A 19,604-nucleotide genomic window follows, 5' to 3' on the forward strand; every position below is an offset into this window, starting at 1 on the left:
GACATTCACAATAATCACAGTCTTTTCTGTAAATGTAGTTTATTACAGTATCATGTAATATAAAAAATAGAATGCATTTGAGTACAAAAATGAGAAGACGAGGCACAAATGATCCCTTTGAAAACTCAGAAACAAAAACAAAGCAAAAACACACGATATCTTTGGTTAATTCTGGAGTCATGAATGTTACACGTCAGGCTGGAGAGTGAAAAACCAATCCAGGAACGTGTGTGTGTAAGCCACGCAGGCTTTAATGTCAACATACTTTGGTAAGAAATGGCTAATATGAACAAACACAATGAAAATATTTCCCTTTTACCCCCCCCCCAACTAATTTAAACACTCAGCTAAATTCAGGTTGATTTGTCCAAGCTAAGGTCCTGGAAACTGAGCTTGTAAAACCTCACGTTACAGCGTGAATTGATAATGAACATTTCCTATCCACAGCTTCTCCTCGAGGACTGTTTTAAAAACTACTAACTGATTGATGCATGCCTTAAATAGATTAAATGAGACCAACAAACAAACACTGACAAACACACACACATTAATGTAACTATACGTGTTTTTTTGATTTTTTCTGTACCATAATTGGCCAAAGGTTTGACCGCTTACCTGTGTTATGACAACAGAAAGCTCACACAGCTTTGATCGAGCTGTACCCAAAAATTTAACAAGAATATCTCGAAAACACGAACCTCAACTTCCTGATTTATCTCCGTGGCTCCTTATCTTTCTGTGTCACTCTTACTAAGAGACTGTGAAATGAGTCCGACCACTGTCATAACACCATGGCAGCGCAGCGTAAACAATATGTGAATGAAATGTGCAAAATATACAACAACAACAACAACAAAAAACACAACTGAGCTATGACCACACAACCAAAAAAAGAAAAGACACGTTTGCGTATCACTGAACAAACTCATTCATAAACGTAGACACAAAAGAGTCCATATGAAGTGAATCCAGATATTTGGTTGAGTACATAGCAAATATATATAGCACGTTTTAGTCAGAACATCAATAACATCAAACGTGTGAGCTTTAAAATAAGGCACTTATAAGTATTAACATGCTGAGATGTTAACAGGAAACATCTCAGCATGTTTTAGTGTAATGCTCTGCTGTGCTTCCTTTTGAAAGCTCAGCACAGCTTCTTTTCATCTCCCAAGAGTACTGGCTTTAAAAAATTACAGTCAGCCACTGTGCGACATAGTGTCCTATGAAGAACTAAACATGCATTGCATAGAGTATAAACCCTTTTATTTCCTCCTGATCTATATATAGGTTGTTTTTTTTTTTGTTTTTTTTTAAACAAAGGTCAGGCAGCGCTGAATCCTGGAAACTGCAGACAGTTCAATGATAAAAACAACACTACTAACGTGTAGTAATAAAATACTGTCATATAGCCCTTTCAGCTATGATCTAATGTTCGTGAAGATTATAATATTCGCTATATTCCTGGTCAAACTCGTTGCAACTGGGCAACAGATTCAGCCATGCTTGCCCTTAATCACCGACTATGTTCATAGACTTAACTGACAGAACTGGTGGTGTCGATGTTTGGTGGTCAGATGTTCGGAGGGTGACGTCCTGCAGGGTGGGATGAGAATCCGAACCTCTAAGTTAAAAATAAAAGTCTCCACTGTGGGTTTAGGGTGAGTTTGTGTTGTTGCTACAAGTAGCTACTCCCTTATTCACTAGGGATTGGGAAGATTTTTATGCTGGATGCTCTTCCTGACGCAACCCCGAAAGGGATTTGGGTCTCCACCCAGAATTGAGGATCTTTTATTTGTTAGGTGAACCTGCTACACATGTAGGAGTTAAATTATCCTGACGAAAGTGTGGAAGAGGACTGGTGGATGGTGAAAATATGGTGGACTGGTGTGGCGTGAGCAGTTAGGCAGATGATCCAGTTGTTTTGAAGAGAGGTGAGTCCGACTGTTCTGTGCACTCCTACTCTACACTGTGAGGAATTAAATATTAGGGATACTTGGGGTGGTAAGTGGAAGAATACGATCATGAGATGCAAATCAGATTCTTCAAAGTTAGACACAAAGTGAGAAGGAGCTCAGAGGAGAGCCGCTGCCCTCCTGCTTTAAAAAGAACCAGCTGAAGTGGTTCAGGGATCCGACCAGGACGACTCCACAACTGATCACAGGAAACCGTGTGCTGTTGTTGCTGGCTTGGGAATGTCTTGGTTTCCTCCTGGAAGAACTGAAGTTGGTAGCTGCTTAGGCTAATTTCTACTATGACCTGGTCCAGGATGAGTGGGAGATGATGGGTGGATGGATGAAGGGATATTGCTGGAGTGTTGGCAGAATATATTCAGGCTGAATTCAGGACAGGGGGGGAACCATTTAAAGATTTTTCCCTTTTGAACAGTGTATCACTGTTGTGGATCTATATCAGAAACCCAGACTTAGTAGAGCTGAGTTAGTCCACAAAACCACAAGAAGGATCCATGACCCCTGACCCCATGACTCACAAGTCTTGGTCTAACACCAAGACTTGTGAGTAAAGCAGATTAATCCTTAAATCATCTGTGCGGATCTGATCTTTCTTTTTTTTTTTAAAAAAAATGCAAGGCACATACTGATTTTAGTAAAAAAAAAAAAAAAAAAATTCCTAATCCAAACTGAGAGGAGTAATCTGATGTTGAACCAGCAGGTGAATAATCCCATTCATAATAAAGACAGCTGGAAGTTCCAGCTAGCACCACAATGGCACCTGGTCTACTGAGTGAGAATTGCTGCTGTAGGTTATAAAAAAAATATGGTGATCTTATATGATGCATGATGTGGGATAAAAATGTTTCAAGTCATCCAAACAAGACAAACAGATCTGTGGTGTTGAACCAGTTTTATAAACTATAAGCCCAGCTCGTCATCCACAGGGACAGACTGAAGCTGAGTAAGGATTTTTGATTCTCCATCGATCTCCTCTGGATTCCCCAGTGGCGAGCTGGCTTCCACATCCTGCTCTGGAGAGGGGCTGCCCAGGAGCAGTGACTCCCCACCAGGTAGACCCAACAAGGCTGGGTCCACAGGTAGGTCCCCCTTGGTGCGGACGTCAAACAGAGTTAAACTGGCTGAAGTGGAGAGGGGCACTGGGCTCCACACTGGCTGGGGCATTTGGCTATTTGGCGTCACTCCAGTGTACATGGGGCTGAGGGTGAGCATGCTTTCTGGAGTCAGAGCATTCTGCGTTGTCGGGGTGGCCGTTGGGTCCAGCGGGTGAGGAGAGGGGATGGCGTGCGCTTGGCTGGTTTGGATGGGAGTCTCTTGAGCACAGTATGGTGGAGATGAGTTGATGAAGTTCAGGGGAGATGATGTGGCGAGGCTGCTGGGCGTTGGTGTTGAAGGCTGTGAGGCTACGGGAAGGGTAGAAGGGTTAAGAACTGGGATCACTCCGTTTGTAGAGATGGTGGAAGCGTCAGGGACTGGTTTCAGCGGCAAACTGGTGAGCTGAATGCCTGCTGGGATGGTCAGAATCAGTTTGCCTTGCTGGACACTCAGGTAGGGGCTTCCACCGAGGAGAAGGTTACCTATGAATATGAATGATAAATGATAAACTGGCATCAATCTAAACAATATAACCAAATTCAGCTGATATAAAAAGCAATGGGGCTATATCGCATGCAGCAATCCAAGTTATAGATCAATACTTTTAATGAGTGTTTTACAGAATGGCAACTATATAATATCATACAGAAACAGAACATGTTTCTGAAAGCATTATTTTCTTTTATGTTTGGTTTTGCAGTGTTATCAATGGAAAAAAACAAAACAAACACACTGTACTGATAAATACTCCTCAAATTTTCCCAGGTACATACTAACACGTTGGTAGATGCTTATATTAAACATGTCCAGCGTTGCACATAATGAGGTCAGAGGATCTGAGCCAGAACCACAGGCTTCAGACAGCTTTTCATACTGTTGACTTTGGATGATGTTATTTAGAATGGATATTCCCTCATGCGGTCATCTCAGGCACACGGCAACCTGCTGTTCAAACTTTTATTTATGAGTGGATGCCAATCGGAATTAAATAGATTCAACTTTTCCCCCTATAGAGACGACATTTGAGGACCTCCCCTGTACACCCAATGATAAGTTTTGATAACTCAGTATATAATAAAGACGTAGTTTGATGACCATTAGAATAGTTTCTGGGTTTTTCCAAGGGTAGCTGGGTAGCAAAATATTAATCATAACCAATTCTGATTAAGCGAAAAATTTCAGTGTCTGCTCGTCTTTGACTTGTGTGACATGTTGTTGATTATTTGCAAGACAAAAAAACCCCAAAACATGTCTCTCACTGTTTTTTCTTTCTGCACCACACAAACAATCAATGATGATCTATTAATCAATAATGAAAAAGATTTTTTTGAGTCCTAAAACATTCAAATGTCTTTGCGCACTCTTTCTGACTAACAGTAACTTCAAAATTTTCACCTTTTCTGACTGTAAATACAATCAGTTCATGTGAATATGAAAACCAAGTCATCATGTCTGAGAAGCTGGAAGCAGTAAATTTTGGCTCAGAGAATTGCTGAGCTGAACATATATATGTACATATACATACATACCTGGAGGGGTAGAGGGTAGCTGAATGATGCCGGAGTTTAGGAGCTGCACCGTAGGGGCCGTGCTGGCTGGAGGAGCTACGCTCTGAATGGGCCTCAGCTGGTTTAACCTGAGAGGAGCCTGTGGGACCCCTCCAGCTGCAGGAGCTGAAGTGAGGATCTGTAACGGCACTCGGGCAGAAGGGATGGAGATAGAAGGACTGGCAGGTACCACCTGTGGGAAAGAGATGGTGGAGGAAGTTTGGATGGAGGAGACTGGTACCAGCTGGGGCACAGAGAGCGGGACGAGCTGTGCCGGTGTGCCACCTTTGGCCTGGGGGACTGGGACGACTTGTGTAGGGGAAGAGATGGAAATAACCTGCGGTGTCTGGATTTTGCTGGGTGTACAGTTTGTGGTCTGCTCCCCCAGTTGTTGCATCACATGCTGGGGGAGCTGGCTGTTGTTGAGCGGTGAGATGGAAACTATGGTTGTGGTACCTTCAGACATAGCTGCCGAGGCTTCCTGTTGCTGCTGTGCCAGTCTGTTTCCTGTGTTCAGAGTCTGGGGGCTTTGAAACTGAGGCGTTGGCGAGGCGAGGGGGGATACTGGGACCAGCTGAGGGCACTGGGACACCTGGGCTCCTGAAGAGTGCTGAACCAGGTGGGATACTGGTATACCCTGGATGGAAGGCACAACCTGGGGCAGAGAGAAAACCTGAGGGGTGGAGTTGCTGGAGGAAATCACAGAGCTAGGAGGGTTGAGGCTGGTAGAGGGAGCAGTAGCAGAGACGCTATACTCCCCTTGCTCCCCTGCAGAACTGGAGATAAGCAAGCCTGCAGATGACAGAGACGCTGGCAGGGGGAGGGACTCCTGGCGTTGGTGGTTTTGTGTTAAGACTAGTGAAGAGAGGCTGGTTGGTGAGGAAGAGGAAGAAGAGGATGATACCGTTTGGCTGCTGCCCTCTGATTCAGAAACACTGATGAAGCCCATTGCACTTTCACTCTCGGCCTTGGTTTGCAGGGGAAGAGAAATGATGGGGTTCGAGACAGGCGTGGCGTTAGTGTTAAGAACAACTGCTGGAACGCCGCTCGGCTTGGCCTCCATTTCTGAAACTTCCTGCTCCACCCCAGAAACAGCTTGCTGTGGCTGCTGCACACCAACCCCAGATTTGGTTATTACTTGAGCCCCGTTCAGTATTAAAGGAGAGCTGGTTCCAACAGGACTCAGTGTGACGGTCTGGCAATCACCTAAATTTATCCCATTAATTATAACCCCAGCACCACTGCTGGAGATCAGGGAGTTGCCATTGAGCAAAGAGGCAGTGAGGAAGCCGCTGGACCCGTTGAGGATGAGCTGGCCTCCGGTGCTGGACGGGACCGCAGAGACAGAGATGATGGAAGCTGTGGAGCCGGCAGCCTCGTCTGGTTTGTCGGGAGTGTCGTCCATCGCGCTCGCCTCATCCTCAGTGCTGTGGTTCCCATCGGACTCACTGAAATGGTCAAATATAAAGGACAGAAGCACACACAGACAAATGAGTTTTTAACATTACAAGAAATGAACGAAAATACACAATTAAGATCAACTCGCAAATAAAACAAAACCTTAAGACTGAAATATGTTTGATTCAAAAAGTAGCTACTAGTAAGACTGCAGCTAATAATTATATATTCATTATTTTTATCAAATTCAGCCCAGTTTTCAGTCTTCTAACCAAAAAGAGGAAAAAGCCTCAACGCTTTTACAACAGAATTTAAAGTCAGTGAATATGTGTCTGTTTGGAAAGAGCTCAAATTATTAATCAATAATCAGACTAGCTGTTGGTTAATTTTCTGTTAAACTAACTAGATAAATAATTAACTAAGCAGCCAGATAAAGAGGCAAACACTCCTTTCCAGCACCAGAGCCAAGGAGTGTGATTCCCCCTGAATTTGGAATCCACGGTCCACCACCCAAGAGGAGAGGCGTGCACATCAGGATAACCCACAATATCCAGAATCTAATTCCTGTGTGACATCACTGCTGCCCCATCATGGACTGGTTCTCATATAGCACTCTTCTACTTAAGCGCTGTTTTTTTTTTAAAGCTGTTTGTATCTAACTTCACACACATTCATACTCCGATGGATGCATCGGAGAGCAACTTGGGGTTAATATCTTCCCCAAGGATATTTGGCATGCAGACTGGAGTAGACGAGGAGTGAACCACCAACCTTCTGATTAGCAGGTGACCTGCTACAACAATAGAGAGAAAACCCCAACAATCAGACAACCCTCTATTAGCACTTGGTGACAGTGGGAAGGAAAAACTCCCTTTTAACAGGAAGAAACCTCCGGCAGAATCAGGCTGAGGGAGTGGCGGCCATTTGCCACAACTGATTGTGGTGAGAGAAGACAGGACAGAAGACACACTATGGAAACAGCCAAAGATTAAAAATAACTAGTGATTAAATGCAGAGTGAAGAAGAAACGCTCAGTGCAGCCCAAGATTGTTGCAGTGCAACTAAGGGAGGATTCACGATCGCCTGATCCAGCATTAACTATATGCTTCATCAACAAGGAAAGTTTCAAGCCTACTTTTAAAAATAGAAGAGGGGCCTCCACGTCAGCACCGGGGTAGGAGTATAAAACAAGTCGAAACAGGAAGGAGAGAAATCCCAAAGTCTTCTTCAGAAAGTTTCATCTGTCTCAGCTGCTGGAGCATCTCCCTCTCTGTAACGTGGGAGTTTCTGAGCTCCTGCACCAGTACGTCACTGAACACAGTTCAGAGGTGCCTGACAAGCAGAAACGACACCAGGACGTGGCAGTTGTGATGTCACTTTTGGCGCGTGCTGCAATTTGTTGTGGTGCCAACGTTGAGTATAAACCAGCTATTAAGGGACTTAGGATGAATCTCATCCACTCTCCAAGGCCAGGCCGCTAGAGAGTAATCAACTGTTCATTACAACTTTAAATAAATAAATAGACAGATTTATTTGTCCCCATGGGGAAGTCACCTGACATTTGCAGACACCTCAAATAAAACAATCCCATCAACATAAGACAAGCACACGTTAAACAGACACTTTCACTCTTCTTGCATCGTAGGGATGACTTTGGCCACACGAACTGAGCAGGCTGTGTGTTGCTCATGTTCAGAAGTTTGATGGCTTGAGGAATAAAAGATAGAATGGACCCATTTGTGAACAAGAGGGGACAATGACGCCGTGCAGATGGTAAAAAAATCCAATTAAAGCTCTGTGTATACAATATTACAGGATTCAAATCTATTAGACTGAGCAAGCAACCTTCATCGTACCTAGTAACACTCTCTTTTCTCTCCTTTCTCTCTTTTTATTTTAAAGGGAGAGTAGCCTCCACTTTATGGTGCAGAAATCATTTTGTATCCGTCCGGAAATCCTAACATAATCAAAGCGTTCTTCTAATGCTGACGTTCTCCAACTGTTTCTGGCATGCCTCCTTTAGAAGAAGCTACTTTCAGCTGATCCCTTATTAACAAAGGGTCGCCACAGCAGGTAGCTGCACGTTTGATTTGACAGTTCTGTGTTGTTGTTTTTTTAACGCCGAATGAACTACCACACACAACCCCAAAAGGATTTGTGTGTTCTCCCAGAATCAACCCCCCACATCCCACATCTGGTATCAACCATTAACAGTAGAAAACTTTAGGAAGTAGAGATCAACCTGATAACGTCAGCAAACCTTTGCTTATTATTTATTTTGTCTGCATAAAGTCATTCAGCCATATTTTCAACTGATCGAATGACTGTCTTCGCTGTAGTATGTTGCAAATAAAACACATTTAAACCCGTTATTTGCTGCACTACTGCATTGCACAGTGACTTTGTCATTTCAACTGAGGGAATGCAGGTTAAATATTTGCTAACAGGCTCATTTACACTAATGTTTACTGCTGATCTTTGTTCCTGTGAATTAAGGCAAAAATACAACTTATTGGTGCTGTTTAGAGACTTTATAATACAGTAGTCAGTTACTGACTCTAAAAACCTTTATAAATGCAACATCAGGATTATCACAAAAAGTGGGGCTAAAAGCAGCTGTATGATCACCTACTGACATTAATCCTAATTTTTAAGTTTTAGTCTTGCAGAACATGCACCAGGAGGTTCTGGGGCTTTGTTTTTTTTAAGACTGGGATGTCTGCATGACACGATGGGTTGTGTGTTCCCGTTTTAAAACGGAATCTAACCGAATCTTTTCTAAAAAAAAAAAAAAAACTAAACTAAAATGAGCAAAAACTTTGTGGAAATGTAACTGAAACTAAGATGAATTGATAATAAAACTTCTAAATAAGCTGGAACTTGTTCTTATCACTTGGATACATTTGGTTATATGTGGTTAAGGTGTGAAAATAAAGCATCCTGGTGGCCTGTTACACAGTCTGCCAGACCGTGGGGTTTGATACAGCACAGCAAACTTATCTTTCTTATCTTTTCACAAACTGCCCCTCCCAATGCTTGCAGAAATCTTCACTTTAAAACTGTGATTTCAGCCTCCCCCCCCCCTCCCACCTTTGCCTTAGTTTACGCTCTTTTCCTCCCCTAACCTCTGTCACCCTGTGGCTCTGCAGGATGCAGTGCAGGGTTTCAGGAAACTTGAGCCACAGTGGGCGCCTGGATCTCACATTTCATAACAAAGCAACATGCTCTTGGTGTCAGACATGTGTGGCCTCACTGCTGTCAGAAGTCACCTCCTGTTCATCTTCCTACTTCGTGCCATTTCTGAGTTTTGCCACACTGATGTGTGGACTCCTGCAGGCAGCCCTCTGTAGGTCTGCGCGCTTTTTAATTGGTAAGCTTTTGTGTGCTGCTTTCAGTGACTTTTCTGATAAGACCTCGCTATAAAAGACAAAGTAAAGAAAGAAGCTGCTTTCAGATAAACACAGGACAGCTGAAAACAGCAGCTGCTGCCGCTGAGACTGTGACTCCTTGCTTGCTATCAAACTCAGAGCGCAAACAGAGATAAAGGCAACAGCTGGATTGTGTTTCCAGTGTTGCGGGTCTTGCCTTTTGCTGTGGGTCCCGGACGGGGTCCTGTCCCTCTGCCTGCGATTCTTGAACCAGTTGCTGACCTGCGTGAGGGACAGCCCGGTGACTTTGGCCAGGTTTTTCTTCTCGTCCGGAGTGGGATACCTGTTGCTCTTGTAGCACTCTTTCAGGGCATTGCGGGACTTCTCTTTGAAGCAGTACACTGTCTCCTCTCCGTCCCAGATGGTTTTGGGTAGGGGGAACTTCTTTCTGAGCCGGTACTTGTCCACTGCGCCCAGGCTACGGCCCCGGGACCTCTCCGCCTCCTTGTAGCGGGCTTTGAGGTACAGGTCCTGCAGGAACCCGTGGTTAGACGGGTGGAAGTTGTGGCTTTCCAGGATGGCGTACAGCTCCTTGAATTCCTCCCGGTGGAAAGCCACCAGTGCCTGGGCCTTTAGCAGGGTCTCGTTGCCACGTAGCAGCTCGGACGAAGGAGGTATAGTGGAGAGAAATCTCCACAGGCGATCCACATTGCCCGCCTGCAGAAGGGCCTCGCACAGACATGAGACCTGGTCAGTGGAAAAACTCAGCGCCGACTTTTGGAAACTTTGGAGCAATTGTTCCGAAATTTGGAGTGGATCTTTCTCTTCTTTGGTCTCCGATCCCGCTGGCTCCCCTGTGCTGTTCTCAGATTGTTCTGTGGACTCCAAAGACAAGGAAGCCATTTTCACTTTAACTTTTTTTTCCACCCGTAGTTCCTCCTCCTCCTCCTCCTCGCTCCCTCCCTCTGCAGCGCCGTCCTCTCTCCCATCCTCCAAACCGCGAGCGTGCCCGATGAACAGCGGCGGCCACGCCCCTTTGTTCTTCAAGCCGCACAGACATCGGAGGGAAAGCAAGAGCGGTTGCTTCTGATTATCAAATAATCCGATGCAAAGACTGATACGGAGCATTTACATTATTTTTTTGTTTTAACGAAGCAAAGCTAAATACAAAGCTTTGCTTTTGAATATCTGACATCTTTAAGGCATCCCGGTAACTTTCTAGGAGGTAAATGAGGCTTTTATTTTGGAGAAAAAAAAATCTCACATAGAGCTTTTATTTTGAAATCCCCTCCCCCACTTCCCCCATAGCGTCCAATAATTAGCTTGAGTATTTAATTTGGAAAAATGAAACTTTTAAAGCAGGGGCAAAAGGGGCCATGTGCGAAACTAGGACTGTTGAGGGGGGCTGCACGAATAAGCGACCTTCCACAACAGTCCCAGTTTCTCGTGTGGCCCCTTTGGATTCTGAATTCCAGGCCTCTCCTTGTAAATATATACAATGTCGAACTGTAAGTGAGAATTTAAACACTATGTAAAATGTTTAATACTACATTGTTTTCTTACTGCCTTGTAATAGTAAATACTTTATAAATGTAATTTGAGTCCCGAAGTTCTCATTTAGTCAAGTCAACGGCTTTATTGTCATTTCAACCATGTGTACAGTACACAGTGAAACGAGACAACGTTCCTCCAAGACCACGGTGCTACATATAGCATATAACAGGCAATCAACACAGGACTACATAAAGTGCAATGCACAAAAATTGCAACAAAACAAAACAAAGACAGTACCACACCAGACAGAACAGAACGATGCAGACACAACAGTGCAATAGAAATGTGCAAAAGACTGAATATTGTGCAAAAAGTCACTTGGTGCATGAAGGTGTGTGTGTGTGTGTGTGTGTGTGTGTGTGTGTGTGTGTGTGCTACATAATAGTTTAACATTTATGTTTTTCAGCACCTATTAAATGGTTTAGTATTTTGGAGTTCAGAATGCCATACAATAATGTCCATAAAAAATACAAACAAACAAAACACTAAACTGTCCTTTTCTTATCATATTGAATTGCATCCAATATTATTGCTGAAGCTACACTGTAGACAATATTTAATATCATAGTTGAAGTGCAACAAATAATAGCTACATTATGTAGGCTGCTGTAAAATAAAAATATATAATAATAATATCTGTGTAAATGAACCTGCTATAATCTGCTGATTATTATGTGATTATTTTGATTAATAACAGATTACCTGTTAGAAGTCATTCTTGGCCAGCCTTTACTGGTGCTTTCATTTAAGACCAATGCTGGTTGCATGTGTTTTATGTGTGTTGTGCATCATGTATGGCCATGTATCCCTGTTTGCTCAGGCTGAACATGCTGTCATCACTCTTCTGTGCGCCTGAGGTGGTTGCCTAATGCAAATACTCTCAGTACAAACGCATGCGTGCAGGCACACACAAACGTGTTTAAATGCAACATGTTTCATGTGTTCTGAGTTTTTACAAAAGATATCTTATTAAACCGACAGAACAAAGACCCATTTAGACTGCTACACTGTATGTGACACACTATTTCAGTTACTGAACCTGAAAGGTTGCATATTTACAGGTCTTGTACCCAAGCTCAAAGATTTATGAAAAATCATGTGTCAAACAGAGAAAGCATCCCAGTGTATTTTATAATATGACTTGCAAATGAGCTATGAATGAGACCATGCTGCTTTGCATGGTCTCATTCATAGCCCCCCCCCATGTTTTCTTGAAGCTTTCAGGTTTTTTGACACTTCTCTTTTCTGTCTGTGCTTTAATTTACTCACTACATATCTGGCTTTTATCAGGGGAGATTTCTTTGTTAGTCGATAAAGTATGACATAGCAATAGGGTAAAAATTGTATAATAGAGCGTAGTGCTTAAAATCAAACTTTACGAATACTGTGTCTTAAAAAAATATTTTAAAACAAATCCATAATAAGGAGAAAGTTTCCAGCTTAGTCTTCTACATGGTTTAGTTTGGACTTCAGCGCCACTATGTGGATATTTCAATGGTCGTATTTACTCCTGACGAATGATTGGCCACCATTTGTGCCAATCTATCGGTCAATAGGCGGGTCTTGACGGTCTGTTTCTTCGTATCGTAATGCTATTGGTTAAATTTTCTCTTTCCTACGTTGTGATTGGTCTTGTTCCAGTTTGGAGGCGGGTGGAACCTTCCAGAGTTGGGCGTAGCAGGAATTGAGGTTATAATTTTCTGGCAAACCCACAGATCTACGCTACATGCACCATTTTCACTGCTATTATAATCAAGTAGTCATGAATACTTCCGGTTAATTGTAGATACAAAGATCAAAGTCCTTTTTCAGCACCATCGAGGAAAATATACATAATTTGTAAGTAACTATGGCAACCTTGCCGTCTGTCTGAGGGTCCCGAGTGAGTCCAACGTGACTCTGCTAGCCGCCCAGTGGCTAACGTAGCTAGCTACTCTAAACTACACAGCTAAAAAAAGGGTTATTTAAAATTATACGATCACAGCTAATATGACGAATAAACACGAGAGACCAAACATAGATGTAAAATTTAACTTCAAACAGGATTAATATCAGAGAACGGGCTTAAGTAGCTACTATCGGTGGAAAAGGAGCAGTTGTTTGGAAGTCTTTGTGGTTGTTTGACTATTGACTTAAATTTGTTTGCAGCTATGAGGTGGCGTATGAGCTTCAGTCCCGTTGGCTGAATTGGTCACGTTATTTTTTATTCCTGTTTTCAGTGTTTGATTAATACCTGAGTACAAGGAGACAGGAAAATGGACAGCGGAGTGACAGTAATAACCAATCCCACGGTGAATGTGCGCTTAACAAGCACCCTCTCCTCCTTCGAGGTGCAGCGCAGGTTCAACAGAGGGATCAGTATAGCAGAACTAAAGGTGAGACAGCATACAGCGCACCTCTAAAACCCTCAAGAATGGGTCTGTTGTTGGGTTTTCTCTTTGTTAACATATCTTTTGATATTGAAATGACATATTCATTGACAACGTCACCTCTTTTGTGTTACATGAACTATTTGCAACGTTGCATTCAGGGAAAGTTGGAGATGATTGTGGGTGCACCGGCCTCCTGCATGGACCTGGAGTTATTCAGCATCTCTGACAAGTTCCTGCAAAAAATGGATGAGAATGAAGCTCTGCTAGGATCGTATCCTGTGGATGACGACTGCAGAATACACGTATGTCCCAGCTCTGTTGGGAGCTTCTTGTAATACTGTGGCTCAGATCACTGTGATGTTGGAGTAAATACAGGGTGAGACAGGTTTTTAGTTTATTTCACTTGAATTGAACATGCAGGTCCTCCTGCCATCTGGGGTGCTATCTGTCAAAGTTGCTATCACAGAGAGAGACATAATGACATCTGCTGGCTGAATGATCCGCTTTCAGCTTTAAATGTTTACTCTGAGAGGATTTATATAAAATTTAGAACAATAATGTGCTCACTACAAAACTTCTAACATCAGTCAGAATTATACCACTTTGTTTTTAAGCATGTATATGAGGTCACGTAATGGATTACTGTCTGATTCTTTAATGGAGATTCAGCTGTGGTAGTGTGTGGGGAGCTCTGGACTGTCTATCTGTTGTTGATGGGTCAGTGTCAAAAGTACAACAAGTCTGTAGGCCAGTCTTGATTGTGCTGCTGTTGGTCTGTTAGCCAGCCACAGAGAAGAGTGTTGGAACATACACAAAGCAGAAGGGAAACCAAGTTTTTAAAAACAATGAAAAGTATCCAATCCAGATACTCTTTGGATTGCATCTCCTGTCCCCGATGAACTCCGATATCAGTTCCTTCCCTATTCAGGCCCATTTGTCAACAAGTCACCATTGAACTGATACGCAGTGTCATCTATGTCAAGCACTGTGCAGTTGGGAGTTTGGAAACTGCTCTCCGTGGACTCTTGTAGGGAAATACCTCAGAAAGCAGATTCAGCTGCAGTACAATAAATTAAGTATAATCCAGTCATCTGAAACTCATGTACTGATGTATCAAAAAAATTAGAACATCATGGAAAAGTTAATTGCTTCTGTAAATTATTTCAAAAATTAAACATCTATTATCATTACATGTAAAGAGAAACGTTTTGCGGCATTTATTTTATTTTATTATTATAATTTTGTTGATTATGGCTTATAGCTTGTGACATTCAGAAATCTCATATTGGAATATTTAATTTTGAGTTTAAGTAAATTAATGTCAAGAGAAGTTGATGCAAGAACTTGGGAGAGCTTCACAAGGACCAAGACTCGAGCCAGTGCACTAAGCAACATGTTCGTATGTACTCGGGTTATGTTTGTCTAATATAATTTGTTGATGAACGTGTAAATGTAACAAATATGCAACAAATGAAGAAATCACTGCAAATGTGGGGTTTTCTATATTTACTTTAGACAAAAATCCTTTAATTCCTACGACTAGACTAAACTGGTTTACATTTCAGCATCGTAACATTGGCACTACACGATTCTGGTTTAACAACACAGTTGAATATATTGGGATAGAGCATCCTTCTCTGGCATTGAATGGGGTTTTTAGTTAAGTCTCTGAATCCCAAATCTATTCACTCTGCATGCATCCAGAAACTTTGATGTCCAAAAAAAAAAGAACTCTGCTGTGCAGATAGTGTTTTAATGATTGAAAAGGTAATAATCCTTTCCATTTAAATACACTAGCACTCACTTAAATTGTCCACTAAGTGTAAAACTGATGCATTGTTAAACAACAATAATGTTACAATTACCACACTAACAACAACAAACAAAAGATCACATCTAAGTTGCTAAAAGCTAAAGTTCTGGTGGCTTTTATTGGCTGTTGTGTCTACAACAGCGTGACTTAATAATTGCCTGTCTTTCGCCTTGTTTCTCTTACAGGTTGTTGATAGAAGTGGTGGGCAGATGGGCGAATTCACTGATGTTTCCAAAGTGGAGAAATTTGAGCTCCCAGATGATGCTTATGATAAGAGAACAGGTACAAACTGCCTCTCTTAAGTGTCTTTTCTTTTTGTATTAAATAAATCAAGAGGATGAATTTATATTAAAGATGTTTGGTGAATAAGTCAGCTGATTGAGAAGTATGTCCATGATCGTTAGTCGCATTCTGCACTTGTTCTGTTTATTTTTTTATGCTAACTATTGATAGCTAGTTCCAATGTGGATGACTTACTTCATGAGAATGAAGATGAATAGACTTCAGTCTGATTTGAAGAGCTTTGCATTTATCACAAACTGTGTATTTCCTTCAGACACAGCCAGGTCATTTATGAAGAAGCAACGTGTGGGTCGCTTCAATGAGGAAGAAATGGCCAAGAAGAAGGCGGAGAATGCTGCACGGGAAGAGGAGCAGAAGGCTGCTGCCGATGCCATTGCAGTTGGCGGCCGCTGCAAAGTGCAGGTCCCCGGTCAGCCCACGAAGCTTGGCACAGTCATGTATGTTGGTAAGTGTGGATAAAGCTGAGCTGGTTTACTTTGTGTAGGACATTAGTGTAAACCCTGTGCTGCTGAGGATTTTCTGTCCTGCAGAGCAGACTTTGCTGTGATTTATCTAAGGCCCGTTCCCAAATCTGTGACGTCAGTGGAGGACAAAGTTGGGTTTTTTTAGTACGCTAAATATCACGTTTGGATTCTGTGTGTTTTGTTTATCCATCCATCCATCCATCCATCCATCCATCCATCCATCCATCCATCCATTCGATTCCGCTTATCCTTTTCAGTGTCGCGGGGGGCTCTGGAGCCTATCCCAGCTGTCTGTCCAATTAACCTAACCCTACTGTTTTGTTTAATCTATTTTATTAGCAGGTTTTAAGTCTGCCTAGAAAATCTAATTACATTTCCTGTGAGGTGAACATGTTCTAGTTTAGTTTGAAAGCAGCTTTACCTGAGTACTATCGCCAAGTGTCACCCTCCAAAAACATAGCAAATAAAAGTGATTCAGTTTAGGTAGTTTGCTAACTTTATAGTTACAGTTAACTTCAATAAGGTCCCCAAAGAGGTTATGCTGTTGTTAGCATTTCCATGCGTGCCATTCTTTCTGTCTGTACGATGGCTTTAAAAGTTTTGAATGAATTCTTCTAAAACTTCGTAGTGGTGTAGAGGGGGGTCATGTTGACAATCCATTAAAACTGACATCTGCCAAGGTCTTCAAGGTTAACTTAATGATTATCAACTTTGTTGGTTGATAATTGACAAGAAGGCTTATAGCTATGACAAGTCTGGTGTGTATTGTCAAACTATAGCAAGTACCGTATGAAGATTTAAAATATTATGTCATGTTTGACCTCTGACCTCACTCTTACATTTCACATCTGCCTTTCTTTCAAGTTGACCCCAAAATGTGTTATTTTTACTGCACTACAAACTTCTATGAAAATAAAATGCTTGTTTCTTAAAAGTAAATACTTCCCAGAGAGTGAGCTGCTTTGGTAGGGGTTTGCACTTCTTTTTTCTTATAATATCATTATTGTGAAGTCAAAGTCTTCCTAATATGCTCGGCTAGAGCTCAATAAGTGTTGCATTTCTTGCAGGAACAACAGATTTCAAGCCGGGCTACTGGGTGGGTGTGAAGTATGATGAACCACTGGGCAAACACAATGGAACGTAAGAGGGCCTTTTTCTGGCTTTGTTTTTAAATAATTCACAGTTTCAGTGACGCTGGTCCTGATTTTTGACTCTGCCTTGTTTATTGTATCTCTGTAGTGTTGAAGGGAAGCAGTACTTTGAGTGCGAGAACAAATACGGTGCGTTTGTGAAGCCCCTGAGTGTGACTGTGGGGGATTTCCCTGAGGAGGACTACGGTTTAGACGAGATCTAGGACTGCACAGTTTTTCTGCCCCAACCTCGCACCTTTATCCATTCACCAAGCAGAGAAGATGGCGCGTCATTTTAGTGTGGCAAATTAGAATTGTTTTGCCTGTGCTTCTCTGGAAGGCATGATCCTAAAGCACTTTCTCAGTAACTTGACAGACTTTTGGGTTCTCGTACCAACAGGCATTTCATAAGGTTGGGGATTTTTTTCTTTTTCTTTTTTTTTTTGCAGCAAAATGAAGGTTTCTGTTGTTTGTTCCTTACTACAAACACTTCTGTTCAAGTCATAGCGCTTCCTGTAATTGTACTTTATTTTTGTTCTCATGTTTAGTAAATGTCATTGTGTACAAAGATTATTGTATATAACTGTTTATAGTTATCTGTAGTCTTTGCATTTTTTTTTTTTTGGTTTAAAGACTGAGTTGCTGGTAGGAAAATTCACCCAGCCACACTTTGACACTAAGATAAAAAGCGGCATTGTGTTACTAACTTTGTATAAGTGAGTTAAACCCGAGGTGCTTTTTCTTCCTGTCGCTTAAGATTCTTGCTCGCTGGCAAATTTAATGTCTGACTCACAAGGATTTTGGCAGAAGAGGAAGAAACAGTAGATCCCATCTCACCAGATATATTTCCTGCTCTTTTTTGTTGTACTTTGCAGTTAAAAATTTCCTCATAGACAAACTGTGCCTGAAATTTTTGTGCCAAAGTGTGCAAGGGTCGATGTTTTTTCTTTTTCTTTAAAAGTTCAATTCGTTATTTTTGTTTGGAAGTAGGATGTGCAACAGTCCAGATTTTAGCTTTCAGAGTAAAGATAAAATGTAATTTCCATTTATTTTTCTGTGACACAATTCTTCTTGTTAAACATTAAATTTGTGCACTTGAATGTATCATGCGTGTGTTGAACCACTGAACTAAAAGAGCTTTCAAATTTAAAATTTGATGAGGCTCAGTTTTACTATTTTCTTCACTGAGCAATCTGAATTTACTTAAAGCTCCAGTCACACATGCCTACAGACCAGCCAGCGACCCATTGGCAACCCCAAAAATATGACTTCGAGCAACCGCTAAATCACTGAAATTCAACTTTTCATTGGGTGGGTGGTTGGTGATGGAGAATGCATTTTTTTTCCCCTAGTGACCAGTGATTGCTCACTTATTTCTGTGACTTAATTCAGCCTATTTTCAAGTCTTTAATTGCTGCAGTTTAATGTAAACACAGCATGTTAAATTTCACAGAGAACATCAGAATCAGAATACTTTATTAGTCCCAGAGGAAATTATTTAAATGTTAATGAGTCAGCTTTGGTTCTAAACCTTTCATTATGTATCGATTCATGCTTGAGTAAACTCTGAAATAAACCTGGTTATGATTACCGCCTGTAGCACAGTTAGCAATTGTTTTTGTGAAGTGTACAAAGTACCTTCAGATGCATTTTGATCGTACATACTCGAAGGCCATCAAGTTAAAACACAACACTCACTCTTGGACTGTGTTTCAAATGGCCTTATTTATGCTTTGTTTTATGTTACTGATCAAAACCTCTTCATGTCTTTGTCCTCTATTGCTTATAGAACAAATGTAAAAGTCTTTTTAAGGAAATGTCACACATGGAAAATTGTCCAAGTGTTTTCTCTTTTCCTTAAAATCTGTGTCTATCTGAGGTACTGGTGTTATGTGCCAAAGCGTAATGATTAGAAATGAGAAGTGTTTACCAGTACACTTATAGCTTATTAAAGTGAGTGAATCTATTTGATTTGCAGTAATATTCATTTTTTATCATATGTCAATCTGTTTTCCATTTTGTTTTACAGCTTCTCCAGGCAAAAGAAACTCACTCGACTCACATCAGTTCTTCCTTCAGCCCCTGGTACTATATTTTCTCAATTGTGTCTCTCATCGGGACCTCTGGCCACTTGTTTTTGCCTTTCAGTGTACGCCGGCTCAGCTTTTATCCTCCATCCTGGTACTATGTGCTGCATCTTTGCACAGTCTGCAACTTATCAGCTGTCAGCTGTGCTAGACTCCTGCCTCTATAAATCTGGGGCTTAGACCCTGTTCTTATGCTGCCATCATCAGAGCCTCTGTGCTGTCCTTTAGGCTTTTTCTAGCCATTAGTGGGATTTCTTGATGTGAGTCACTTCTTCTATATGTCAATAGAACATCCCATACAGGGGTTTGTCCTTCAGTGATTGTTCCTGCTCTGTGTTTCCTCCTGGATCATGGCTCCGACATTCACTAATCCTCCCTCTCCCTCTTTCTGCTACTCATAGAGCCTCAGGGTGCAGGACTTCAGATGGAGATATCCATGCATTGCAAGGAGTTATTGTGTTTTGACATCCGTGGTATCTATCTCCACCTGTACCCAGCTG

General features: G+C 41.8%; 2 protein-coding genes across 3 annotated transcripts; one reads left to right on the forward strand and one right to left on the reverse strand.

The window, feature by feature from the left end:
- Positions 1 to 22: 22 nt before the first annotated feature.
- six5 (SIX homeobox 5) lies at positions 23 to 10,933 on the reverse strand. Its single transcript, XM_005459333.4, has 3 exons — positions 9,599 to 10,933; positions 4,598 to 6,063; positions 23 to 3,550 (listed from the first exon to the last, which is right to left on the reverse strand). The coding sequence occupies exons 1-3, from the start codon at positions 10,507 to 10,509 to the stop codon at positions 2,874 to 2,876; spliced, it is 3,054 nt and encodes a 1,017-aa protein (XP_005459390.1). The 5' UTR covers positions 10,510 to 10,933; the 3' UTR covers positions 23 to 2,873.
- Positions 10,934 to 12,606: 1,673 nt separating this feature from the next.
- Positions 12,607 to 18,983, forward strand: tbcb (tubulin folding cofactor B). Of its 2 annotated transcripts, none has more exons than XM_005459331.4 (7): positions 12,607 to 12,624; positions 13,155 to 13,310; positions 13,466 to 13,609; positions 15,306 to 15,402; positions 15,677 to 15,868; positions 16,955 to 17,027; positions 17,127 to 18,983. In XM_005459331.4, exons 2-7 carry the CDS (start codon positions 13,191 to 13,193, stop codon positions 17,239 to 17,241), a joined length of 741 nt encoding a protein of 246 aa, XP_005459388.1. In that variant the 5' UTR covers positions 12,607 to 12,624; positions 13,155 to 13,190; the 3' UTR covers positions 17,242 to 18,983. The 2 variants fall into 2 exon arrangements, with proteins under 2 accessions (XP_005459388.1, XP_003454854.1); XM_003454806.3 differs by lacking the exon at positions 12,607 to 12,624 and adding an exon at positions 12,631 to 12,774.
- The last annotated feature ends 621 nt before the right edge of the window (positions 18,984 to 19,604 follow it).

Source organism: Oreochromis niloticus, linkage group LG14 (assembly GCF_001858045.2).
Source record: "Oreochromis niloticus isolate F11D_XX linkage group LG14, O_niloticus_UMD_NMBU, whole genome shotgun sequence".
NCBI classification, from domain to species: Eukaryota; Metazoa; Chordata; class Actinopteri; order Cichliformes; family Cichlidae; genus Oreochromis; species Oreochromis niloticus.